Here is a 26,468-nt window from a genome sequence, read left to right as displayed (position 1 = left end):
CCCCCACGCCACAGGCATCCCAGATCCTCCATTTCACTCTTTTTCATTTTCCTTTCTTATCCACACTTGACCCATGTGTCCCTCGGAAGTCTCGCTTGGTTTCACTTTGGTTTAGCCCTGCGGCAGGAGTAAACCCAGCAGGTTTCCTTGGCTTCACTCATTCCTTCTCTCTTCTTCTCCCTCCTCCTCTCCATCTTTCCTTCCTTCTCCTCCCCCTGGCCCCCTCTTTCCTCTCCCTCCCTCCCTCCCGGCTCCGTGTTTCCCTTCGGCAGTGGGCCCGCGGCTCTGGGCACCATGCTCCAGTTCCTGCGGTTGCTGCTTTTGCTGCTATTGCCTCCCCCAGGGTCTCCCGAGCCTTCTGAGCCCCCGGGCCTGGCCCAGTTGTCGCCGGTGGAGCCACCCCAGCCCCCCGACTTGCTCTACGCGGACGGGCTGCGAGCCTACTCCGCCGGGGCTTGGGCGCCTGCCGTGGCACTGCTAAGAGAGGCGCTGCGGAGCTGGGCGGCACTGGGCCGCGCACGGCGGGACTGCGGGGTGAGCTGTGCGGCCGAGCCTGGCGCCGCGCTCCCCACCCAGATCCTGGGCGCCCCGCAACCTGCCTCGGGGCCCGGGACCTGGGAACCGCTGTTGTTGCGTGCCACGCTCCGCCGCGCCGAGTGCCTGACCCAGTGCGCAGCGCGAAGGCTGGGCCCGGGGGGCGCGGCGCGGCTCCGTGTGGGGAGTGCTCTGCGGGATGCCTTCCACCGACGGGAGCCCTACAACTACCTGCAGAGGGCCTACTACCAGGTGCGGGAGCCTGGGAGGGTGCTACTCCAAGCCAAGTGGCTGTCTTACTTGGAGGTGACCAGGAGAGGGCGAGATGTTCTCCGTCCGGACTCTGGGGTGGAGTCGTGGGGGGCATATAACGGACCTCTACACTTGAGTCGGTACCATCAAAACGGTGGCCAGTTTTGTGATGGCCGCAGAGGGAGGGCCAAGAGAGAGTGGGGGTCAAGTTGAAATGAAGAGGAGTCGGAGTAGACCGAATATGGAGGGAGGGCTCTGCAGTTTTATTTTAGCGGGTCTCTCTCTCTCTCTCTCTCTCTCTCTCTCTCTCTCTCTCTCTCTCTCTCTCTCTCTCTCTCTCTCTCTCTGTGTGTGTGTGTGTGTGTGTGTGTGTGTGTGTGTGTGTGTGTGTGTGTGTGATGTGTTCAGGAGTGGGTTGAGCATGAGATGAGCCTTCTCAGGGGCAGGACGGAGCTTCAGGAAGGCTGAATGAGGGAGGCGAGGTCTGGAGGAGGAAGCAAAGCTGAGGCTGGAATGTGGGTCTGTGGCAGTACCCAGGGTGCAGCTACCAGGACGGTAGTGATGACTACGTGGCTGGAGGAGGGAGGGGCTCAAGTTACACTCACCTCAGCTCAGGGTCCTAGAGGCCCACAGATTCTATTCAGTCAAGGTCTCTCCCACTGCCCCATCTACTTCAGCCATTCATTTCGTTGTCCCCCCCCCAACTGAAACCCCGAGATTCTCAGCCGACCCATTGCAAAGATTTCAGACCTCCTTTTTTTTTTAATGTACCAGATTTCTGGGATTCCTAACGTTCTGCCTTCCAAGGGATTTTGATGGTTTCCAGGTGTGACAGTCCAGATTGGTTAGGCTCCCATAAGGCTCTGGGGGAAGCCCGACCCCCCTCCAACACCTTTGGGCTCTGATAGCTCATCCTTTTGGCTCTTCAGTTGAAGAAGTTGAACCTGGCGGCTTCTGCAGCACACACCTTCTTTGTGGCGAACCCCACACACTTGCAGATGCGAGAAGATATGGCCAAGTACAGGCGAATGTCTGGGATCCGACCTCAGAGCTTCCAGGACCTGGCCACGCCCCTGTACTGGGTGAGAGCCTCCGTGCTGGTTGGGATGCTGTCAACGCTAGCCTTGGGCAGCTTGAGCATCAGGAGAGCTGGGCACAGTTCCTTAGTGGCCCTGGGTGAAGAGTCTTTCCCTCGTAATAAGCCTCATGTGTGGGCACTAAAGTGTGTGCTGGTCTAACAATCTGATTCTGAGGCCACAGTTGTTCTTCCTCCAGGTGCATGAAGTAGGATAATGGGTTTTATACTCCAAACAAGCCCATTGCTTGCTTTCTTCCTTCCTTCCTTCCTTTCTTTTCTTTTCTTTTTTTCTTTCTTTTTTGGGGGGGAGGGGTGTTTCGAGACAGGGTTTCTTTGTGTAGCCCTGGCTGTCCTGGACTCACTTTGTAAACCAGGCCGGCCTCGAACTCACAGCGATCCTGCCTGCCTCTGCCTCCTGAGTGCCTGGATTAAAGGCGCGCGCCACCACGCCCAACTTTAAGCCCCTTTCTTTTCCACCTCCTTAGCTTCCTTTTGGAAACAGGCTCTCACTGTGCAGCCCTAGCTGGCCTCAAAGTCAATGAGACCCAATTGCCTCTGCCTCCTTTGTGGCAGATTAAAAGCATATGCCACCATGCCCTTTGACCTCTTAATCTTGTTTGATACCCCACCACCACCACCAGTTTCAGGTGACTAAGTGCTCCCGTTGCCCACAGGCAGCCTATGACACTGGCCTGAAGCTACTGGGGCAGCAGGAGGCAACACTGGCACTGCCCAAGCTAGAGGAGGCCCTCCAGGGGAGCCTGGCCCACATGGAGAGCTGTCGTGCTAACTGTGAGGGGCCTGAGGAACAGCAAGGGGCTGAAGAGGATGCGGAGGAAGAGAGTCAGGGGGGCCTGTATGAAGCCATTGCAGGTGAGGGGCTTGGCTATGCGCTGTGAGAGTAAGGATGCCAGGAGGGGGAGTTTAGTATGCACAGGGAACAGCTCATTTGTATTCTCTGCAGGACACTGGATACGGGTTCTGCAGTGCCGGCAGCGCTGCGTGGCAGACACAGCCACTCGTCCTGGTCGCAGCTTCCCTGTCCCTGACTTCTTCCCCAGCCAGCTGCGAAGGCTGCATGGGGCCTATGCTCAGGGTCAGCTTGGGATAGGATGGCTCATGGGAGGAGTTGAAGATTTGTCTCTGGTGCCATTCTGAGCTCCATCTGTCTCTCCTTTCCATCTGACTCTGCACTGATAGTCAGGTCCCCTCTGGGGACCATCGCTTCAGAATGCTGTCCTTTGGCACCATTGTGCAAAGCTCGGGGTCTGGGCTACCTCAGCCCTTTGCTGCTTCCCACCTTCCCCCTTTATTCTCCCCTCCTCCTCTTCTTTGAGCTCTATCATTGAAGGTATGTTTGAGGATGCTTTTGAAAGAAGTGTTGGGTGGGCACATCTCACCATCAGGTTGGGGCTTCTGGGAGTTGACAGTCTTCCGAGTGACCTTCAGCTTTCCTTATCTCCTGCCCACTTCCGACCTTCCTCCGTCTCCAGTGGGGAATGTGTCTCAGGCCATCGAAAATGTCCTGAGTGTCCTGCTCTTCTACCCAGAGGATGAGGCTGCCAAAAAGGCTCTGAACCAGTACCAAACTCAGTTGGGAGAGCCAAGACCTGGCCTAGGACCACGAGAGGTAAGCCCTCCCTTCAAGCTCACAGATAGGTAAGGCCTGGAGCAAGCTGACTCCCTGAGAGTGACCTGGATTCTATACTTCATTCTGGCTTCTTTGTTTATTTAATTAATTAATTTGTTTGTTTTATTTTATTTTTACTTGCTCACATGTATATGCCCCATATATGTGTGCTCTCAAAGGTCAGAAGAGGGCATAGAGCCGGGGTGATGGGCGCAGACTCCTTTAATCCCAGCAATTCAGAAGTTAGAGGTAGGCAGATCTCTGTGAGATGAGGCCAGCCTGGTCAGCAGAATGAGTTCCAGGCCAGACCTCGTCTCAAAACAAATGAACAGACAAACAACAGAAGAGGGCATGGCTGGAATGGGAATTCCTGGGATGGAGTTAGGATGCTTGTGAACCACCTTGTGGGCGCTGGGAACTGAACCTGGGTCCTCTGCAGGATCAGCAAGTGCTCTTAACTGCCAAGACCCTTATTTACTTGTTTATTTATCTTTAGTCAGGGTCTCAATATGTAGCTCTGGCTGGTCTGGAACTCACTGTATAGACCAGGCTGGCCTGGAACTAACAGTGACCTGCCTGCCTCTGCCTCCTGAGTGTTGGGATCTAAAGTGTATAAGATCACACCCAGCTCATTCTGGCTTCTTATCCAAGCTCTTTTGCCACCAAAGGGACCCCCAAGTCTAGGTTCTGACTTCTGCCTTAGCTCCCTGACCGCCCCCCCCGGGCCCCCCACATCAGGCTGTGATTACTTAAGAGTCTATCTCCAGAACTATTTTCTTCCCTTAATCTTATGTCTGCCTGTCTGTGTGCATCAACACATGCACACGCACACACACACACACACACGAGTCTCTCAGTTACTCTCTTACTCTGAAAGCTGACCCACTGCAGACATGGTGAAGGACCTCAAGAGCGTGCAAATGTCCCACAGAGCCCAGGGCTGCCCTGTGTTCCAGCTTTCTCCTCCTTTCTGCTTTCTGTCTCCCCTCCCCTCCGTCTCTGCCCGGCTCAGGACCTCCAGCGCTTCATCCTTCGCTCCCTCGGGGAGAAGAGACAGCTCTATTATGCCATGGAGCACCTGGGCACCCGCTTCAAGGACCCGGTAAGCAGTTGTGTTCTCTGTAGAGTGAGGCACAGTGATGCTGTCATGTACCACTGCAGTCCGCAACAGTGTCCCACTTGCCCACAACCCTGCAGACTTAGTGAATTCTGGCATCCTGGGTTTTCAAGGACAGTTAAAATGGTCCGGGGATCATGCATGGCTAAGAATCGGTCTCTCTGCCACAAATACCTTCTGGTTACCAGCTTGCCCTGATCCCAGTTTCTTTACCTGTTAATTGTAAAGGTCACACATGTTGCACAGTCCTGTCTTTGAAGCTGTGCCATCTGATTTTTTTTAAAAAAGTACAGAAAGCGTCACTACTGCCAAATCCATTACACTCCTTTAGTTATGAGGAGCAAGTGCCATTGTCATGAAGCCGGTACTTAACCCAGTGGTTTTCCAATTGACTTTTGGAAAGCTGGGATGACTTAGTGATCAGTGCTTGCCCAGCACACATAAATTCCCAGGGTTCTATCTCCAGTACTGCAAAAAGAAGATGGAAGGGAGGGAGGAGGGAAGAGGGAAATATTCTGGACCCACTGGTTCTCTGTTGGAGGAGGGGATGGGCTGTCCCCCACTGACGGTGGGTGTTCAGCTGGTGCCCTGACATCTTCCCAGTAGATGACAAAAGCACACTGATAGCCCTTAAATCATGAAATCAATAGTTTTCAGACATTGCCTAGTGTCCCCTGGGAGGGTGTCAAATCCCTCTCACTGAAGGTGATGGATAAAAGTGGGGGCTGTAAGGCTGGTTTAAATCCTACCCCACCACTTACGAGCTGTGTGCAGTCGGCCCTAGTATTTGACCCTTTCTATGTCTCAGAACCCTCGACTGGAAAGTGAGCACGTGGGAGCTACCTGCTTTGTTAGACTATTACAAACTTTAAACTACACATCTCACTGCAAGTTGTAGAGCTTTTAGCACCTAGGAAACAGTAAGTGCAATGGGAGTCATTGTTCATTATAGTCTAGAACCCTGAGGCCGTAGGCTGTGGGTGAGTTAGCTCTGGCACCGAGTGCAGGCTTTCTCTCCTTTGCCTTCCTCAGCCTTTAACATGGACCTTCAGATTTTAGTGTCAGGAATCGCAGGAGCTAAACATGCCGGTGATGGCAGTGTCCTTGACTGTTACAGGATTCATGGACCCCAGAAGATCTCATCCCTAAGGCACTGAGAGAGAAGCTCAGGTAGGACATGCCCTGTGGTGGTGGCCACTTGGCCCAGGCTGGGAGGTGAGGGTGCATCCCCACTGTCTACTGAGTATGTCTCTCACTCCTGAGAGAGGATCAAGAGAAGAGGTCTTGGGACCACGAGCCTCCACAGTCGAAGCCCCTCACTTACTGGAAGGGTGAGTTCCTTAGGCTGTACGGCATGGAGGGGAGTGTTGAAGAGGGGGGTAGAAGCCTGAGTTCCTGAAATCTGCCAGCTAAGGCCCTCCAAGTGAGCCCCAGTGACCTGCCCCCCTCCCCTGCTTCCCCTTGTAGATGTCCTTCTCCTGGAGGGCGTGACCCTCACCCAGGATGCTCAGCAGCTGAATGGGTCCGAGCGAGCTGTCTTGGATGGGCTGCTAACTCCAGCTGAGTGTGGGGTTCTACTGAAGTTGGCAAAGGTATGATGGTGTGGGGTTCAGCCGCCTGGTTAGGGTCCCTCAGGCTCAGCTGCCTGCTCCTTGAACTTGGCCTGTGTCTACCCAGTGTTCTGACTGTCTCAATTTTCTCTTAAAGTCTGTATTTTATCTCAACTGCGGAAAAGGTCCTTTTCCTCTTTTTATTTATTTTACTTATTTTTCCATAAACACAAGGAGTTGATCATGATACACTCTCCATGGTACCTCATTTAAAGTTAATAGCTCAAAAAAAGTCTATTTAAAACTATATTGATGAGCCAGACGTGGTGGCACACGCCTTCAATCCCAGCACTCGGGAGGCAGAGGCAGACAGATCGCTGTGAGTTCGAGGCCAGCCTGGTCTACAAAGCAAGTCCAGGACAGGCAAGGCTAACACAGAGAAACCCTGTCTCGAAAAAAGCCAAAACCAAAAACAAATAAATAAAACTATATCGATGATGTAAAAACAGACATAGCACGAAAACGAAGACTCCTCCTGATTTTAGAGACTGTCTTAATATGGAATTGTCCTTTTAACATTTTTAGTGTCATTTCTGAGCGAATCGGGGTGGCTTCTTCCTGTGTCACTCAACAAGCCTCCTGCCCTGATCCTGTTCTGATGGCATCTCTCACGTGCACAGTGTCTGTGGAAGGAACTTTAGAACGGCCCCCTTTTTTTTTAGATTTTGAGACAGGGTCTCACCAGGTAAATCAGGCTGGCCTTGAACTCAGAGAGATCCAATGGCCTCTGCCAGTGCTGGGATGAAAGGTGTGCGCCACCACGCCTGGCTCCCCCTTCTTGGTTCCTTGTTTGAAGTCTTCTGGAGCACTTTTTCAGAGCTATAGCTACGGAGGACATGTGTCTGCTTTGGGTGACCACATTTGGGACAAATTTCTTAGTAAGGTCAGGAGGGTTTCTTCTCCTACACCTGTTAACTTCAGTACTGCATCTGTTTTGGGAGCTGCCATCTGAAAGGTGCTGTCTAAAAGGCCAGAACTTTCTATATCCACGGGTATCATTTGCTAGTGTGTGAGTGTGGGTCGACGCTGGACTGCTAATGCCCACAGGGGGGCTACAGCTGCTTCCAGAGCCTCCAGGATGCCCAGGGCACACAGGCAGAAGCCCCAGCAGCAGCTGTCAGTCGCCATGTTCCTCTACTTCCTTTCCCTCTTAATTTAGCTGACACAGATAGGGTGGGTGTCCTTATTTGAGACAAGGTCTTGCTATGTTGCCCAGGGTGTCCTTAAATTCAGGATCCTCCTTATCAGTACCCCACCTAGCCTTACGTCCTAGAATGACAGGCCTTGTGGGTGTTCGTCACCCCACCTGGCCATGGTGGATGTGCCTTACAACTAACAGAAGAAAAGGCAAAACGGAAGAGCATAGATTGGGTGGGTCCAGCAAGGCTCCCTGGTTACCCGAGAATTCAGGTGCCACTCAGGGTCCCTTTCTCAGGTACTCCATCCTAGCTTGGGTTGAATGACCCATGCTCACATGTGGAGGCTGCCATCCGGTGATGCTTCGGTCCTCACTCCAGACCTGGACTCATTTGTTATGTATTCATGGAGTGCCTGTTGTGGACTAGAGAGCTCTGAGTTCGAGGCCAGCCTGGTCTCCAGAGTGAGTTCCAGGATAGCCAGGGCTACACAGAGAAACCTTGTCTTTGAAAAAAACAAGACAAACAAACAAAAACAATAACAAAAAAGGTAAGAAAGAAAGAAGTGTGTACTATCTAAACAGAAACACTGACATGCCAAGTCATAAGTGGTTTTCCCAGAGGGCTGATATTCCAGTTCAACCCTACACCAGTCTTGCTGTGCTTTGCAGTGCCAGAGGCTCAAACCAAGGCTATTGCGCACATTAGGCAAGCACTTTGCCACACCCTCAGCTCCTTATATCAGTCTTATTCATCTGTTATCCTAGCCACTGGGGAGGTTTAGGCAGGAGGATTGCTTGGGCTTGAGCTTTTGAAGCCAGCCTGGGCAACATAAAGAGACCCAGTCACAAAGGAGAGAAAGAAAGCAGACAAGGGAGAAGACAAAGAGGAAGAAGGGGGGCTGGAGAGATGGCTCAGTGCTTAGCAGCATTGACAGCTCTTCCAGAGGACCCAGGTTCGAGCTCTACCACATGGTAGCTGACAGCCAACTTACATGCAGGCAAAAACCCCAAGACACATTTTAAAAGTATAACAAAAACTTGAAGGAGGAGCAGAAGCAGAAACAAGTGCTTTCTAGGAACTGCAGTAATACATGGGTTAAAACTGTGGTCCAGAGCCAGGCGGTGGTGGCGCACATCTTTAATCCCAGCACTTGGGAGGCAGATGCAGGTGGATCTCCATGAGTTCGAGGCCATCTTGGGCTACAGAATGAGTTCCAAGACAGTCAGAGCTGTTACACAGAGAAACCCTGTCTCAAAAAACCAAACAAACAAACAAAGTGTAAACCAGGCTGGGCAGTGCTGGTACACACATTTAATGCCAGAATTAAGGAGGCGGAGGCAGGCAAATCCCTAAGTCTGAGGCCAGCCTGATCTACAGAGCAACAAGTTCTAGGGCAGCCACAACTACATAGAGAAATCCAGTCTCAAAAAAAAAAAAAAAAAAACAAATGGGGCTCAGAGGTTAAGAGCACTGTCTGCTCTTCTAGAGGTCCTGAGTTCAATTTCCAGGAACCAAATGGTGGCTCGTAACCATCTATAATGTGATCTGATGCCCTCTTCTGGCCTGCAGGGACACATGCGAGCATTATACTGTATAAGTGATAAATAAACCTTTAAAAAACAAACACAAAACCCAAACCAAACAGAACAAAGTATGGACCAGATCTAGTAGTTACCTGTGACTTTGGGCAATTCATTTAAATGTCTGTGAGTTAGTTTCTCATCCGTAAAGTGGAGTTAATCATAATGTTTCTATCATGGTGTTGTCCTGACGGTTAGATAAACTAGCACATCGGAAAGCCTTTAGGAGGATGAAGAAAGCTCAGGATGCATAGTAGCTGTCATCCTGCTGTCTGTTATTAAGAGGATATAGGAAAGAGGGAGAGAGCCCAGAGTGGTGGCCTATCAGCAGGGAGGGCCCTCTGTTTCCTCACAGGGAGTGTCAGCTTGATTGGCAGCTGGTGGATTTAAGCATAGCACTTCCCAGTGAAGGTAGATCCGAGTGCTGCATCCTGCAGACTCAGGAGCTCCCTCTAGTGACAGTCTTCAGAAGGCAACGAGAAAGAAATGGGTGGAGGAGAATTAGTATTAGGAGAAGCTCAGTGAAGAAGGGAACAGACCAGAGAGGCAAGGAGTGAAAGTGAGAGAACGTAAGGACTAAGTCTGCAGAAGGCAGTGAGAGGACGACACCATGGGTAGCCTCAGACATCAATCCTTAGCTTAGTCTGGCCTGGGGACCTTTGCACTTGTTTTTCCCTTTCACATATTCAAGTGGCATCTCTGCAGTATCTGGTTTCAATTTATAAATCACCCCTCTAAGTAGCCGTAGGTGAACACTTGTAAAATCGTAACCTTTGTTTTAATTTTCTTCATGCCACATCTGGCCGTCTGAATTGGTTTTTCTATGTATCTTATCTTAAAGCATAAATCCCAGGGGCTGAGGAGGTAGCTTATTTGGTGGAGGGCTTGCCTAATATGCACAGAGCCCTGGGGTTTGATCTCTAGCACTTCATGAGCCAGGTATGGTGGCAGAGATCTGCAACCTGCACTGAAGAAAGCTGAGGCGGGCTGGAGAGATGCCTCAGAGGTTAAGAACACAGACTGTTCTTCCTAAGGACCTGAGTTCAATTCCCAGAAACCACCTGGTGGCCTCTTCTGGTGTGCAGGTGCATATGTGGGCAGAGCAATATATACATAATAAATAAATAAATAAATATTTAAAAAAAAAAAGGAAGCTGAGACAGGAGGATCAGGAATCCAAAATCATCTTCCACTACATAATCAAGTTTAAGATCCACCTGGGTTATGTGAGACACCATCTTAAACAGCTTACAAACAACGAATAGGGCTGGATGGTTTGGTGTGCAGCTAGCTCAGTAGTGGAGATTGCTCGCCATGGGTTGGTCCTCCCTAGGTTTCATCCCAGCATTGCAAAAGAGGAGGAGAAGGAAGAGGAAGAAGAGGAAGTAAAGGTGGCAGCCCGATGTCTTGGTGGACTCTCGGGGCTGAGGTTTGCATGCAGAGGCAACTGTGGAGTCGTGTTCATACTGAGATTCAGCAAGCAGACCGGAAAAAAGAATGTCTGTAGGGCATGGTGGTTCACTCCTATGATCCCAGCACCTGGGAAGTGAAGGCAAAAAGATTGTGGCAGATTTGAGGCCAGACTAGGCCATATATTGATTTCCAGGCCAACCTTGGCTGCAGAATGATACCATGTCTCAAAGCAAACAAACAAACAAACAAAATATCCCTTAAGTAGACAGCCAAACATGGCGTGATCCCAGGTGGCGTGAATCATGCTAATCGTTGGATAATAAGGATCTGGCATCAGGATCAACGGAATCCTGGAGCCCATAGGTTCTCCAAAACAAAACAAAACAAAACATCAATGGGACAGGGTCAGCACTGTCCCACCCCTTGAAGCCTCCCCCTGGCTCGTCAGATTCCTGCTAGGGTCCCACTTGCAGAAAGACTCCTGTCTCCCTAGGGATGGGTGACCCAGTACTTCCTGCTCCAGACCCCAGCTCTGTCTCTCCTCCAGCCATTTTTTGTTTGTTTGTTTTGGTTTTTTGAGACAGGGTTTCTCTGTGTAGCCTTGGCTGTCCTAGACTTGCTTTGTAGACCAGGCTGGCCTCAAATTCACAGAGATCCACCTGCCTCTGCCTCCCCAGTGCTGGGATTAAGGCATGCGCCACCCACACCCGGCTGCCTTCAGCCATTCTTTTTTTTTTTTTTTTCCCCCGAGACAGGGTCTCTCTATGTTAGCCTTGGCTGTCCTGGACTCACTCTGTAGTCCAGGCTGGCCTCAAACTCACAGCAATCCGCCTGCCTCTGCCTCCCGAGTGCTGGGATTAAAGGCGTGCGCCACCACGCCTGGCTTCTTCAGCCATTCTTACCATCTCAAGGTCCCTTCTTCCCCACTATGGGATGCTCTTCAGGATAAAGTCCGCAGAGTTGGGGCTGGAAAGGTGGCTCAGAGGTTATGAGTACTGTCTGCTCTTCCAAAGGACCTGGGTTCAATTCCCAGCTCCCACATGGCAGCTCACAACTGTCTGTAATTCCAGTTCCAATGAGTCTGACAGCAATGCATATAAAATTAAATTAATTATAAAGTCCGCAGGGCTCCCTTGATAAGTAGCATTCCAGAGCTTTTTTGAGAGTGACAGTCTGGACAATGGGGACAATTGCCATTCTCTGGGGGAAAGGCCATACATAGCTCAGGAAAAAAAGTCACAAGGGAATTCTGGAAGTTTCTAGCCACCTCCAGGCAGTGAGAAGGCCCGGAGGAGAGCCTGGTAGCGTGTGGCAGGGAAGTATGGTGGGAGTGACTAAAGCCCTTCCCGTTTAGGATGCAGCTGACGCTGGAGCCAGGTCTGGCTATCGTGGCCGCCGCTCCCCTCATAGTCCTCATGAGCGCTTTGAGGGGCTCACGGTGCTCAAGGCTGCTCAGGTAAGAGGAGGCACCCGGGCTGGTCTGGTGCTCAGGGACTTGAGAAGAGAGGCCATGTCAGGAGGCTGGGTACCAGGGCCTAGGCTCCTGTGGAGGCATTCTCTGGGAACCTAGATCACTGTGTTCTTGGTCCATAGTTGAGTAAGGGTGTGTTCTGAGCCCTAGGGCCCTGGTGTTGTCATGGAGGAGGAGGAGTTTGGGCTACTGGACAGTCTAGACCCATGTAGGAGAGTAGTGTCAGAGAAACGCAGCAGCTAATACTTGGCCTACCTTCCATGGCCTCTCTCCCTGCCTGCAGCTGGCCAGGGCTGGGACTGTGGGCAGGCCGGGCGCTAAGCTGCTTTTGGAGGTGAGTGAGCGAGTACGGACCTTGACCCAGGCCTACTTCTCCCCGGAACGGCCACTGCATCTATCCTTCACCCACCTGGTGTGCCGAAGTGCCATAGAAGGTAACCGTCAGGGAACCCCATCATGCCTGCCCAGCCTTGGCCCCCATCTGCGTAGGTTCCATCTTCACTGCAGAACGTCCCCTACTGGCCTAACTGGGGGCAAGGAGCATCTCTGCTTACTTGTCGCCCCAGGAGCTACAAGGCATGTGGGTGGAGTGAGCCCAGGGGGCCGAGGATGGGGACCCTGATTCATTCACTAGGTCTGTTTACATCCCAGGGGAGCAAGAGCAGCGCATGGACTTGAGTCACCCGGTCCATGCAGACAACTGTGTCCTGGACCCTGAGACTGGTGAATGCTGGAGAGAGCCCCCAGCCTATACCTATCGAGACTATAGGTAGGTCACCTCTCTGGGGACAGGCAGGTAGTCATACAAAGGCCCAAATGCTGTCTTGTCGCAGGCCTGGGACTGGGTTGGGGTCGGGGGTGGGGTGGGGTGGGGTGGGGGATCTCACTGCCTCCTGTCTTCTTTACTTCCCAGTGGACTCCTCTACCTCAATGATGACTTCAAGGGAGGTGACCTGTTCTTCACGCAGCCCAACGCCCTCACGGTCACGGTAGGGGGTTGGGGCAGAGGGCCCAGCTGTGGGGTCAGGATTCAAAACAGAGGCTCTCCAGAGGCAAATGCAGGGAAATGGCTGGGGCCACATTAAGCCTGTCCCTCCCCGCCTCTCTAGTCCTGCTGGCCTCATGTGCAAGGCTCTCAGCAGAGGCTGAGCCCCACAGGAGATCTCTAAATGGTCTCCTGCTCTGACTTTATAGTTTGCCTCACCTCCCGAGGGCGGTTGAGCACAGCTAGACACAGGGTACACATTTGGAGTTCCAGCTATTGAGGAAGCTGAGGTTGGGGGAATCACTTGAAGCCAGGAGTTCAAGGCCAACCTTGGCCATGAGGCAGTTCAGTGGGTAAAGGTGCTTACCCCTAAGCCTGACCACCTGGCTTTGGTCACTCTAGGATTGACATGGAGGAAGAGAGAGCCAGTTACCACACCTTGTCCTCTGACCTCCACACCAGGGTGCAGCATTCACCCTCACTCATAATAGAAATAATAACTCAAAACCAAAGGAGGGGCTGGAGAGATGGCTCAGTGGTTAACAGGACCAGGCTGCTCTTCAGAGGACCTGGTTTGGTTCCCAGCATCCACATGGTGGTTCACAAGCGTCTCTAACTCTAGTTTCAGGGGATCTAACCCCTCTTCTGGCCTCTACAGGCACCAGGAATGCACGTGGTATACAGGCATACGTGGGACAAAACATGCACATAAAATCATAAAATTATATATATGTATGTATGTATAAAATAAAAGGAGAGTGAAGCACAGCCCACAGGGACGCCACAGAGCCCTGTGTGTGTCCATATTCTAGGGATGTGAAGGCTTAACCCTTCCTCTCCCATAGCAAGGCCCCAGTGGAGCTGGTAGCATAGGCACAGACAGGACCATGGCGGGGGGCAGGGGGGGAGGTCCTAACATTTCTGAAACTCACTCTCCTAACTAAGGGTGATAGTAATAGTACCTATTATTATTGACATTGGTATTACTACTACTAATTTTTAAATTATTATTATTGTTGTTATTATTATTATTATTATTATTATTATTATTATTATTATTATTATTAACAGAGTTTTGCTGCATAGACCAGGTTGGCCTTGAATTGACTATGTAGCTAGCCCTGGCTGCTCCTGAACTTACAGAAATCCTCCTGTTTTGGCCTTCTGACTGCTGAGATTAGACATGCACCACCCCCAAGTGACTGACTAGTTAGCTGTCTCTTCTTTTCCTTTTGTTTCTGGAGACAGAGTCTCACCCCGTAGCCCTGGATGACCTAGAGCTCACTATGTAGGCCAGGCTGGCTTTGAACCACAGAGATCCACCTTTTCGACCTCCCAAGTGCAGGGATTAAAGTCATGTGCCACCATGCCTGGCTTTGCACACACATATTGTGCAGAGTGCAGGTTGTGTGCACATGCCAAGACATGTGCGTGTCCCCGTGCACATGTGGAGACCAGAACACAGTTTCAGGGGTCATCCTCACCTCCTGTCTCTGCCAAACATCTGGACCTAGGATTACTGGGATCACAGGCAGGAGCTGCTTCATCCAGCTTTTCTGTGGGTTCTGGGGGATCCGAACTCGTACCCTCATACTTGCACAGCAGGCACGTTGCTCACTGAGCCATCTTCCCATACTTACTATAAGAAGTAATTTTTTTAATGCTTATTTATTTTATGTGTGCATCCATGTTGGCATGTGCAAGGGGTGGATGGAGAGGAGGGCGCATGACACACACACACACACACACACACACACACAGCTTGTGTGTAGAGCAGAGAACAACTTGTGGGAGGTGACTCTCTCCTTCCATGTGGGTGCTAGCGGTTGAATTCAGGTTGTTTGCTGGTCTTGGTGGCAAGCACTTACCCCCTGAGCTATCTCTCTGACCCCATAAAAAGTAATTTACATAATATGTTTACAATAATGAGCCACATGGGTGGGGGGGGGAGGGGCGGGCAGCAGTGCATGCCTTTAATCCCAGCATTTGGGAGGCAGAGGCAGGCAGGTGGATCTCCATGAGTTCAAGGCCAGCCTGGATTACAGAGTAAGTTCCAGGACAGCCAGAGCTGCTACATGGAGAAATCCTGTCTAAAAAAAAAAAAAAAAAAAAAGGCCAGTACCTTGTATTAACAAACAATTAATGAACGTTAGGTGTTGCTATTCTCCCATGAGACTTCTATTCCTGGTCCTAGAAATGGGCAGGAAGAGGGGCAGGCATGATAGTACACACCTGTAATGCTAGCATTAGGGAGGTTGAGGCAGGAGTTCCAGGCTAGCCTGTGTTGGTACACAAAGGAATTCTGCCTTACTCTTCATCCTAAAGCATAAGCAGAGAAGATCAGTTGCCTTCTGTGTACTCGTGCACAAGCTAGGATTTCCTCAGGGTAGAAATGCTTCCAAGGTCCTCGTCTCCTTCCATCACATCCAGTGCTGCCTTAGGGCTCATGGGGACAGGCAGGAAAGGTCAGGCTCCCAGGACAGGAGGCACCTCCCCCTTTGGCGTCCATCTCCTCAAGCCTCGGTTTTACATTTGTTCCTTCCAGAGCTGAGGGCAGTTTCTCCTTTGCCCCCTCCCCACCCCCAGCTAGTCCCTGAGTTACGGAGTGAGGAGGAACAGACAAGGAGTCTGTTTCTGTGTCCCCTTCCCCCTCCAGGCTCAGGTTCGTCCTCGATGTGGGCGCCTTGTGGCCTTCAGCTCCGGTGGTGAGAATCCCCACGGTGTGTGGGCTGTGACGCAGGGACGGCGTTGTGCCCTAGCACTGTGGCACACGTGGGCACCTGAGCACAGGGAGCAGGTGAGGAGGAGGAGGGGTAGGAGGAGGCGAAGGGATGGGCAGGTGGTCACTGCAGACAGAGGGACTAACGGAGGATGGAGGGATGCTTCTAAGTGGGTGGAGCTCTTGAGTGAGTAAGATGGTCCAGGAAAGGGGGCGGGGCCCCGGCCTGAGCCACAGTTTTATCCGTCCTCAGGAGTGGACAGAAGCCAAAGAGCTGCTGCAGGAGGAAGAAGAAGAGGAGGAAGAGGAAGAGGAAGAAACTCTCAGCAGAGACTCTGCCCCAGAACCCCCAAGTCACAAGCTTCAGCGGGTCCAGGACAAAGTTGGGAAGCCACACCGGATCCGAGAGGAACTGTGAATGGCTGAGCCAACTTCTTAGGGGCACGGCCACTGAACTTGTGAAGGAACCGAGGAGAAGGCCTTGGGTGACATCAGGAACAGAGTACCATGCCCTGTCCCTTCAGTCTACCATCTTGGGGACCTACAAAGGCCACCAAGGCCTGGACTCACAAGCTTACTACACAGACTGAGCCTAGAGCCCATCAGGCCTAGGAGGTCTGGCCCCAGGTGAGGGACCTGCAGAGTCCCTAGGACAGAAAAGATCACTGTGCCTCTCTGAAAGCCATGGCAAGGACTGACGGCTGACTGCTTCTAATAAGAAAGACACAGGGGAGCCGGGCGTGGTGGCGCACGCCTTTAATCCCAGCACTCGGGAGGCAGAGGCAGGCGGATTGCTGTGAGTTCGAGGCCAGCCTGGTCGACAAAGTGAGTCTAGGATGGCCAAGGCTACACAGAGAAACCCTGTCTCAAAAAACAAAAAAAAAAAAAAAAAAAAAAGACACAGAGGGGACAAGCCCAAGCCGGGTGTAGTGGCACACGCCTTTAATCCCAGCACTCGGGAGGCAGAGGCAGATGAATCACTGTGAGTTCGAGGCCAGCCTGGGCTACAAAACAAGTCTAGGACAGCCAAGGCTACACAGAGAAACCTTGTCTCAAAAAACAAACGAGAGAGAGAGAGAGAGAGAGAGAGAGAGAGAGAGAGAGAGAGAGAGAGACGAGCCTATCCTCTCCCAACCTGTGCAATAAAGAACATGAAGCTGCCCAGCCAGGGCCTGGTCTGGTTCATCCCAGCTTTGGTGCCTGCTGGAGGTTGGTGTGTGTGTGTGTGTGTGGGGGGGGGGGGTGGCTAGAGCTGGCCTGGGAGGAGACAGGTGGTATCTTTGGGCCTCCCAGAGGTGGAGCCACGCCAGCCTGTGATTTGTCAGGGAAATCTCAGCCACCTGCTGCCTCATGCAAATAGGCCCGTGTGCCCCATCACCACCACAGCTGCTTCTTGGGCCTCCAACTCTAAGCTCTGTCATCCGTCCCTGAGATGGGTGATCCCTCTGGCTCCTACCTTCCCAGTCCAATAAGACCTCAGGAGTCACATGATCAAGCAGGAAGACAGATTTCCCCTCAACACACACACACACACACACACACACACACACACACACACCACCATTCTAGGAGCAAGACACAGGGCTCTATTCTCTTTTATAGTCATTTCTTTGCCTACAAGGCAGGAGTATATCAGCCTAGCTGCCCCCTGGGTCTCATGTCAACTCCCCCCCAACTAGGATCAGGCCCAGGGGCAGCTGGTTGGGGCTTGTCGAGAAACAGGATTATCCGGCTCAGTACCCTCTAATCTCAGCTTCTGCCTGTACCCTCTTCCCCCACAGCCCTCAGTGAGGGAACATGGTTTGGGGTGTTGACAACAGGGTCATCTATCACCCTCCTGTCCTGGCTGCTGGCCTGCTCACTGAACAGGCCCGCCCTGCCAAGATCATGACCACAAGTGGCAACTAGGGCCTGGGGGCCGCTGGAGCTGCAGCTGCTCCTGTTTTGCTCCCCAAACCCAACCAGTAATCCTCACAGCTTTTCCTTGATCCATTGGCTGATGCTCTTATCTCTGCTGGCAGATTGACCATAGGCGCACCCCTTCATTCCCCCCCCCCACCTTCGTGTGGCTGGGTGGGAGGGGGCCTGTGCTGTTCTTCTCTGGCTCACTGGCCTGCTCCCCACCCCTATAGGCTAGCCCAAGTCTCTAGAAGCCTCACACCTCCCTCCCTGGCCTCTCCCCCACCCCTGGCAGCTGATTTCATTTGCCTGACGTGGTTGTCGCTGGACTTACCCTTCCCTGTCAGCGCCCCCCCCCCCCCCCGCTCTCCCAGTTCCCAGTTGGGGCCAGGCCAGGCCAGCTCCTCTGGCAGCAGAGGGGGGCAGGTGACAGGCAGGCATCGCAGCTGAAGAGAGTGAGGAGGCGCCTGGAAAGCGGAAACCTGGGAGAAGTCCAGCTAAAGCCCAAGTAAGAGGGAGCTGGCCAGCTCTGCCCTCTGGGGCTGGGGGCCCACAGGGAGGGCTCAGGCAGGGCTGGGATTGATACCCAGGAGGGATACGGCTCTCAAGAGTAGGGTAGGACGGAAAGGACAGAAACACGGTCTGATGGGCACTCCTCAACACCTATTCCGTGTTCCTGGCAGGAGGCAGAACTACCCTTCATCCTGTGCGCCATGGGGGAGATGGAGCAGTTGAGGCAGGAAGCGGAGCAGCTCAAGAAGCAGATTGCTGTAACCCCAGAGCCCTTGCTTGTTCTGGGGACCCTGGAAAAGAGAACTCAGGACATGTGGGGGTGTGGCCTGGGGGAGGGGGGTTGGGCTCACTCTTGGGTGACACTTTAGAGACCTCTGGCCTGGAAGGATTCAGAGACTTTAAATTTGAGGATCTCACATTTGAGACCACTGCCCACCTGCAAGAGGCCCGGCCCACCCACATGTGAGGTGCGTGTGTGTCCCCCACCTGCACCCTACCATAGCCTCCCTGATGCCTGCTTTCCCCCACAGGATGCTCGGAAAGCCTGTGCGGACATCACTCTGGCTGAGGTGAGACCTTCTGCCCCTCGGAAGCGGGACAGGGTAGGAGGGGAGGGGACTGACCGAGCACCTCATGACCATACTGCCGCCTGAGCTTTTAGCACACCATGTCCTTGAAGTGAGGAAAAACACTCATGATTCAATTCAACAAACACCTCTTAAGATCTGCTCTGGGTCAGCCATTATATTGGATGCTGAAGACAGACACTGGTCTTGTCCCCCTTCAACCTGAGCTGTAAGGATGCAGCAGGTGTGCCGGATTTCTCATAGACTCAAACTGACGGTTGTCTAAGACCGTCGCTTCTGAGATGCACGTTTCTTCACCGATTTATCTAAAACCGAGATGCATCTAACAGGGCGTGCTAACCTTGTCAGCCTATTGTTTCTTCCTTGGTGATGCCCTTGGTAATACTGTTCCTTAGACTTGATTCACCAAGCCATGTCAGGTAGCACAGACTTGCAATCTAGCTACATGGAAGACCGAGGCAGGATTGAAAATTCAAGGCATGCCTGGCCTGCGGAGTGGGTTTAAGACCAGCCTGTCTCAAAGTAAAGAGTTGAGCTATGAAAAGAAAAATAAATTCTTTTTAAAGAAGACATGAAGTTGGGTAGGGGGAGGAGGGGGAGGGTGGATACGGGAGGACTTGTACCTGAGGACCTAAATTCAGTCCACAGTGCTAGGGTGTGAGGGTGGGGGTGGGGGTGGAGGGGAGACAATAGAGTCGATTGTATTAAATATGTTCATAAGAGTAAACATGAAAAAGACACTGGACCAGACACTTTACATAATTCTATATGATATCCATGGCAACTCTGTAAGATAATAGGCCCAGAGAAAGGTGTGATGACTTGCTGAAGGTGACAAAATACGGCAGACCTGGCCTGTGGCCTCTGGAGGCTTAGCAGCTAGGAGGCTGGTTGTGGCTGATGGGGTAGAGGTCGGGATTTCAGCAGGTGCAGTCCCAGCTGACGGCAGAGCCATGTGTGCCGGCTGTGTGCGGCTGTGTGCGGCTGGTGCGTGAGAGCAGATGCCTAGCAGTGCGCTATCACCTGTGTGTATCTCGCTCCAAGTTTATGTTCAGTGACCTCATAGCAACAGCTTGAAATTGTTCAAGGTGGGGGCTATCTCCATAGCAGCAATTCCCCCCTCCATCTCAATTTGTAGTCACTATGCTAAACACTTACTATACCATTTGGCAACTTGCCACTAGCTATCCAAACACCTGCCTACCGTAGGGGGCTCAGTCACTCTAGGCCAGGGACCTCTTTCTCTAATGTTGGGGAACCTGCTCAAGTGTCTGGTTCCCAGCAGAAGCACATAAGGAGCAGGGGCCTTTGCTGACACATGAAACCCAATACCCTTTTCTCTGCAGCTTGTGTCTGGCCTAGAGGTGGTGGGACGAGTCCAGATGAGGACGCGGAGGACATTAAGGGGACACCTGGCCAAGATCTATGCCATGCACTGGGCCACTGACTCTAAGTGAGGATCCACAGGGGTCTGAAGAGGAGAGGGAGGCAGGGTAAAAAAAAAAAAAAATGGGATGGATGACACAGGTGTCCTCTCTCCAGGCTGCTGGTAAGTGCCTCGCAGGATGGAAAGCTGATCGTGTGGGACACTTACACCACTAATAAGGTACCGGTCCTTCCTACTGACCATCCTCCAGGAAGGACCCTCCATCCATCCTGGGGGGTGCTATGCCTAAGCTCTCTGCCCTGTTCACCGGAAGCACAGTCTCACCTGCCCCAAATCTACCCTCTCTGCAGGTACACGCTATCCCACTGCGTTCCTCCTGGGTCATGACCTGTGCCTACGCACCATCAGGGAACTTTGTGGCCTGTGGGGGTCTGGACAACATGTGCTCAATCTACAACCTCAAGTCCCGTGAGGGCAATGTTAAAGTCAGCCGGGAACTCTCCGCCCATACAGGTGCGAAGGCCTCTTTCTGCTGTGTAAGGGGTAAAGAAAGTTAAATAAACTCCAGGTCCCTGGCCAGTTGTGACCTGGAGCCAGGGAACTGTCCTTCTAACCACCTCCAGGTTATCTCTCCTGTTGCCGCTTCCTGGATGACAACAACATCGTGACCAGCTCTGGGGACACCACGTGGTAAGGGGTGAATGACGTGAGTGCTGAGGCAGGTCATCCTGCCCTGGGCAACTGTGACCTTTCTCTTCAATGGGCCCCTTCTCTCCTGGCAGTGCCTTGTGGGACATTGAGACGGGGCAGCAGAAAACAGTGTTTGTGGGACACACTGGTGACTGCATGAGCCTGGCTGTGTCCCCAGACTACAAACTCTTCATTTCGGGAGCTTGTGATGCCAGCGCCAAGCTCTGGGATGTGAGGGAAGGGACCTGTCGTCAGACTTTCACTGGCCATGAATCGGACATCAATGCTATCTGTGTGAGTGTCCCTCTAGGTGTGGCCTTCAGGAACTACCCTAGACCCCAATGCACATCTCTGACCCACTTCCTCAGTGCCCTTTCTTTGTAATTTTTAAAAAGAATTTTATCTTATAGGATAGTTTCAAAGCCAATAGCAAGAAACCCTTTATCTGCTTTACCCAGATCCACTGTAAACATTTTGCTACTTTTGCTTGACCCTTGTCTCTAGACACACGTGCATGCATGCACACACACACTCACACACACACACACACACACACACACACTCAGATCCTCCCCTCTGTTCTCTATTCTTAGATCCAACTTAGAGCTTTTCACGCGTTAGACAAGGGTCCCCCCTAGGTCCTCCTTCCTGGGTCCTTTGAGAATAGATTACATATATCACGGTTCTGCCCCCTTTAAATACTTCCTGGAGAGCAGAAGAGGGTGTTGGATTCCCTAAAACTGGAGTCACAGTTATCAGCTGTCATGTGGTTGCTGGGAACTGAACTTGGGGCCTCTGCAAGAACAAGTGCTCTCAGCTGCTGAGCCGTCTCTCCAGCCCTAAGTCATAAGTTAAAAAATACCTTCCCTGTGCCCGCCCCCCCAAAAAAACAAGGTTTCACTCTATAGCTCTAGCACTCTATAGCTCTGGCTGGACTGCAATTTGCTGTGTAGACCAGGCTGCCCTCACACTCAGAGATCTGCCAGCCTCTTACCTCACAAGCGTTGGGATTAAAGGCATGTACCACCACTGCCTAGCCAATTTTTTTTTTTAATTTTTAAAAATTATTTTGAGTCTGTAATGTACATGTGAAAACAATTTTTGGGAGTCAGTCCTCTTCTTCTACTGTGGGTTCTGGAGATTAAACTCAGGCCATCAAGCTTGTGTACTTGCGTAGCAAATCCTTTTTAGCTGTTGAGCACATCCCCCCATTCCCCCCACCCCAGTTGTTACTTTATTTCCCACACATTTTTTTTTAACTTTTGCTTTGTTTTGTTTTTTTGGTCTTTCGAGACAGTTTCTCTGTGTAGCTTTGGCTGTGCTGGACTAGCTTTATGGACCAGGCTGGCCTCGAACTCACAGCGATCCGCCTGCCTCTGCCTCCCGAGTGCTGGGATTAAAGGCGTGCACCACCACGCCCAGCATAAAAGTTTTCTTTTTAACTTGTTCACTTTACATCTCAATTGTGGCGCCCTCCCTTGTCTCCTCCTGGTCCCACCCTCCCTCTTTCATCCCCCTCCCCCCTCCCCTAGTCCTCAGAAAGGAGGAGCCCTCCTCCCCTATTATCTGACCCCAGCCTATCAAGTCTCATCTGGAATGCCTGTGTTCTCTTCCTCTGTGGCCTGGCAAGGCCACCCAGCCATGGGGAAGTGATCAACAAGCGGGCACTAGAGTCCACGTCTGAGGTAACCCCTACTCCCCATATTATGGGACCCGCAAGGAGACGGTACTGCCTATCAACTGTATCTGAGCAGAAGGTATAGGTCCTCACCATGCACAGTCCTTGGTTGGTGCATCAGTCTCTGCAGTTGCCCCACCAGCACCACCCAGGCCCAGATTTGTTGGCTCTATCAGTTTTTGTGGAGCTCCTGTCCCCTCCATGTTTTATTTTTGTCACGCTAGAGGATGAGCCCAGGTGAAGGCTAATGAGCTGTTTCCTCAGTCCTTCCTTCTGGCTTCTGAGACAATCTCATTGAGTTGTCCAGGCTTGACTGGCACCCACTTTATAACCTAGGCTAACCTTGAACTTGAAGCAATTCTCCTGCCTTAACCTCCCAAGTGCTAAGATTACAGGTATAAAAGGCTACAGTGTAAGTCTTATGTGTATGAGTGTTTTGCTTGCATATATATCTGTGTACCGTGCGCATGCCTGTCGCCATGTGGGTGCTAGGGATTGAACCTGGATCTGCAAGAGCAGCCAGTGCTCTTAACTCCTGAACTGTCTTTTCAGGCCTGGTATAATTTGGAAAGCCAGGAAATTCAACATATACAGAAGACCGTAGTTCATATTCAAACTTAACCAGTTATCTCATAAATGTTTTTCTACTCAGAAACATGCATATCCTTGCCACGTCTTTTGTCTCTAGACTGGAACCATTCTTCTGCTTTTCTAGAATCTGTGACATTATCTCCCCCCAGCTGAGACAGGATTTCTCTGTGTAGCCTTGGCTGTCCTGGACTTACTTTGTAGACCAGGCTGGTCTTGAACTCACAGAGATTTACCTGTCTCTGCTTCCTTGAGTGCTAGGATTACAGGCAAATGCCACACACCCATTTTCTGTTTTTTGTTTGTTTGTTTTGTTTTTTGAGACAGGGTTTCTCTTGAACTAGCTCTGTAGTTCCAGGCTGACCTCAAACTCAGAGATCTGTTTGCCTCTGCCTCCCAAGTGCTGGGATTAAAGGTGTGCACCACCACTGCCCAGCAACATTTATTGTTATTATTTTTTTGTTGTTTGTTTTCTTTTTCTTTTTCTTTTTAAGCCTTCTTTATTTATTATGTACACAGTGTTCTGCCTGCATGTCAGAAGAGGGCACCAGATCTCATTATAGATGGCTGTGAGCCACCACGGGGTTGCTGGGAATTGAACCTCTGGAAGAGCAGACAGTGCTCTTAATCTCTGAGCCATCTCTCCATCTTGTTTTGTTTTTGAGACAGGGTTTCTCTGTATAGCCTTGGCTGTCCTAGACTTACTTTGTAGATCAGGCTGGCCTTGAACTCACAGGGACCTGCCTCCCTGAGTGCTGGGATTAAAGGCACCACACTTAGCTAATATTATATCTTTTTGATAAGAACACACCAGTTTTCTATAATTTCTCCCCAAGTATACCTGTTATTCTCCATGATGGCATTCAGGTTATATGCTTGGACCTTGTGCTGTTCTTACACACCCTGATCTAGTCCGTTAAGGTACTAGTCGTAGGAGTCTGGTCTTTCAGTTGTGTGGCCATGGGAAATTTTGCGGCTCTTGCCTGCAGCACGGAATGATGCCGGCCTATAGTGCTGCAGTCACGGGCAGAGAGAGCTATAAAATACAGCAGTGAACCAACTATGCTACAGCTGGCTGCCTCGCCCTACCAAGCAACAGACACAGAAGCTGAGAGAAGTGGCTCCCCACTGGGAGCCAAGAAGCAGGCAGGAAGGCAAGGCCGCCCAGGGCAAGAGCCTTGACCACTTCTTACCTGTATCCTCAGTTCTTTCCCAACGGCGAGGCCATCTGCACCGGCTCAGACGACGCCTCCTGCCGCCTCTTTGACCTAAGGGCCGACCAGGAACTGACTGCCTACTCCCACGAGAGCATCATCTGTGGCATCACGTCCGTAGCCTTCTCGCTCAGTGGTCGCCTGCTCTTCGCAGGCTATGATGACTTCAACTGTAATGTCTGGGACTCTATGAAGTGTGAGCGTGTCGGTAAGGATGTGCCCCAGACTTCCCAGCCCTCCCTTCTTCCCACCGGAACCTTTATTATTTACTTATTTATTTTCGTTTTTCGAGACAGGGTCTGCTGTGTAGCCTTGGCTGTCCTGGACTCGCTTTGTAGACCAAACTGTCCTCGAACTCACAGAGATCCGCCTGCCTCTGCCTCCGGAGTGCTGGGATTAAAGGGACCCTCTTAAAGCTGTTCCCTAATTTTTTTTTTTAAAGATTTATTTATTTATTATGTATACAGAGCTCTGCCTACATGTACACCTGCAGGCCAGAGGAGGGCATCAGATCACATTATAGATGGTTGTGAGCCACCATGTGGTTGCTGGGAATTGAACTCATGACCTCTGGAAGAGCAGTCAGTGCTCTTAACCCGCTGAGCCATCTCTCCAGCCCCTGTTCCCTAATTGTTGTCCACCTGAAGCCTTGGAGACCACTACCCTTTGTTCCTGAAACTAAGACCAGGCTCCCCAAACAGAAAATGCTCTAAGCAGCCCTTCCCCTGCCTAGTGTCATGCCTGTTCCTTCTGGGTACCCCCAAACCTGTGTACCTTAAATGTCCGGTCTTCTGGGTACCTGAGGCTTCAGGTCCATACAGTGTCAGGACAGCCTCAGGGAAGTGTGGATAGGGGTGAATCGAGGATGGAGAGGACACCAAGGTCCAGGGTCTAGCCTAGAGTAGAAAGACAGTCTGGCTTCTATCAGGAGAGACCGAGAGCCGAATGAAAAAAACATATACTCCAGAGGTAGACTCCAAATTCTATTCAGGTGTTTACCTTTTCAGTTTACTTATAAAGGTCACTCCCCTGGGGCTTGCTTTAAAATATATGTATACATATATATATATAATTTATATAGTATTCTGCTGGCATGTGTGCCTGCCCACCACAGAAGGTACCAGATCTCATTACAGATGGTCTTAAGCCACCACATGGTTGCAGGGAATTGAACTAGGGACCTTTGGAAGAGCTCTTAACCTCTGAGCCACCTCTCCAGCCACTGAAGCTTGCTTTTTTTTTTTTTTAAACCTGGAAACAAAGGACCCCTTTCTTGGACCCTTCAAAGTGTGCCTGGCCTCCCCCACAGCATATTGTACTAATCAGTTTACCTTTGCCCCACCAGTGACTCACGTTCTCCTAACAAGAAATCCCTCTCCTCAGGGCTAACTTCCTTCAGTTCCTTAGTCTCTGTCAAGGTAGTCTGTCTAGTCCACCCAAGCTAGGACTCTGTTTTGTACACAGGGTTTTCCTGTTTAGCCCTGGCTGTCCTGGAACTCTCTCTGTAGACAAGGCTGGCCTTGAACTCACAGAGATCCTGCCTGTCTCCCGAGTATTGGGATTAAAGGCATGTGCCACTGCTGAAGCACAGACCCTCACACACTCTGACAAAGCAGGCTGACTCGTTTCTCTCCCTCAGGCATACTCTCTGGCCATGACAACAGAGTCAGCTGCCTGGGGGTCACAGCTGATGGGATGGCTGTGGCCACTGGTTCCTGGGACAGCTTTCTCAAAATCTGGAACTGAGGCGGCTAGAGGAAGGGAGGAGGAACGCCATGAAGATTCTCATTGCTTCCTTCCATGCCCCATCTCCTTAGGGTCAGTCTTCTATATCCCAGGGGCCATTCCCAGTAAGTTTCCCTTTGAGAGCAGCAGGGATTATGGGAGTGTGCCTTTGGAAGCATCGGGGACACAGGGGCAAAGAACTGCCCCATTTCCTCCCATGGTCTCCCCTCTCCTTAGTCAGCACAGCTTCCTCCTTAATAAACAGGATGACCCCTTCCTCACTCTAGAGTCCTCCTGGGCTACCATAGCCTTTGTCCAGACCTGGAATGGCCAAGGTGCTCAGCCCACGACTATAGCTGTCACTACTGGTCTCCTGGCTCCCTTCCTTTTACACTTTCTCCTTTTCTATCCTTCTATCCTTTTTTCCCCCTTTCTTATTACCCAATAAAACGTAGCATCTTGGTACCTCTGTGATGTCTGGCTTCTGCCCCCTTTGTGCTCCAAAAATTCCTAGGTCCAATTAATGGACAACAAGATATTACAAATGCTAGGATAAAGGCTAAGTACTCACGGGGAGGCTGAGTGGCTGGGAAGTGTATAACAGCTTGCCGTGGACGACAGTCATAACGTGTGCAGACCTGATAGGAGTTCGATGATAA

General features: G+C 51.4%; 2 protein-coding genes across 2 annotated transcripts; both read left to right on the top strand.

Moving 5' to 3' along the window:
• Positions 1-32: 32 nt before the first annotated feature.
• Positions 33-16,254, top strand: P3h3 (prolyl 3-hydroxylase 3). Its single transcript, XM_051155346.1, has 15 exons — positions 33-786; positions 1,716-1,868; positions 2,539-2,737; positions 2,829-2,960; positions 3,358-3,494; positions 4,507-4,596; positions 5,729-5,781; positions 5,875-5,942; positions 6,079-6,203; positions 11,708-11,809; positions 12,108-12,258; positions 12,476-12,593; positions 12,738-12,813; positions 15,466-15,606; positions 15,782-16,254. The coding sequence occupies exons 1-15, from the start codon at positions 295-297 to the stop codon at positions 15,944-15,946; spliced, it is 2,202 nt and encodes a 733-aa protein (XP_051011303.1). The 5' UTR covers positions 33-294; the 3' UTR covers positions 15,947-16,254.
• A 1,543-nt stretch (positions 16,255-17,797) lies between these two features.
• On the top strand, positions 17,798-26,217 carry Gnb3 (G protein subunit beta 3). Its single transcript, XM_051155344.1, has 10 exons — positions 17,798-17,935; positions 18,111-18,197; positions 18,471-18,509; positions 19,874-19,980; positions 20,070-20,133; positions 20,265-20,427; positions 20,538-20,604; positions 20,697-20,898; positions 24,076-24,292; positions 25,724-26,217. The coding sequence occupies exons 2-10, from the start codon at positions 18,141-18,143 to the stop codon at positions 25,828-25,830; spliced, it is 1,023 nt and encodes a 340-aa protein (XP_051011301.1). The 5' UTR covers positions 17,798-17,935; positions 18,111-18,140; the 3' UTR covers positions 25,831-26,217.
• Positions 26,218-26,468: the final 251 nt, after the last annotated feature.

This window comes from Acomys russatus, chromosome 13 (genome assembly GCF_903995435.1).
Source record: "Acomys russatus chromosome 13, mAcoRus1.1, whole genome shotgun sequence".
Taxonomy (NCBI): Eukaryota; Metazoa; Chordata; class Mammalia; order Rodentia; family Muridae; genus Acomys; species Acomys russatus.
This window is presented reverse-complemented; position numbering and strand designations above follow the sequence as displayed.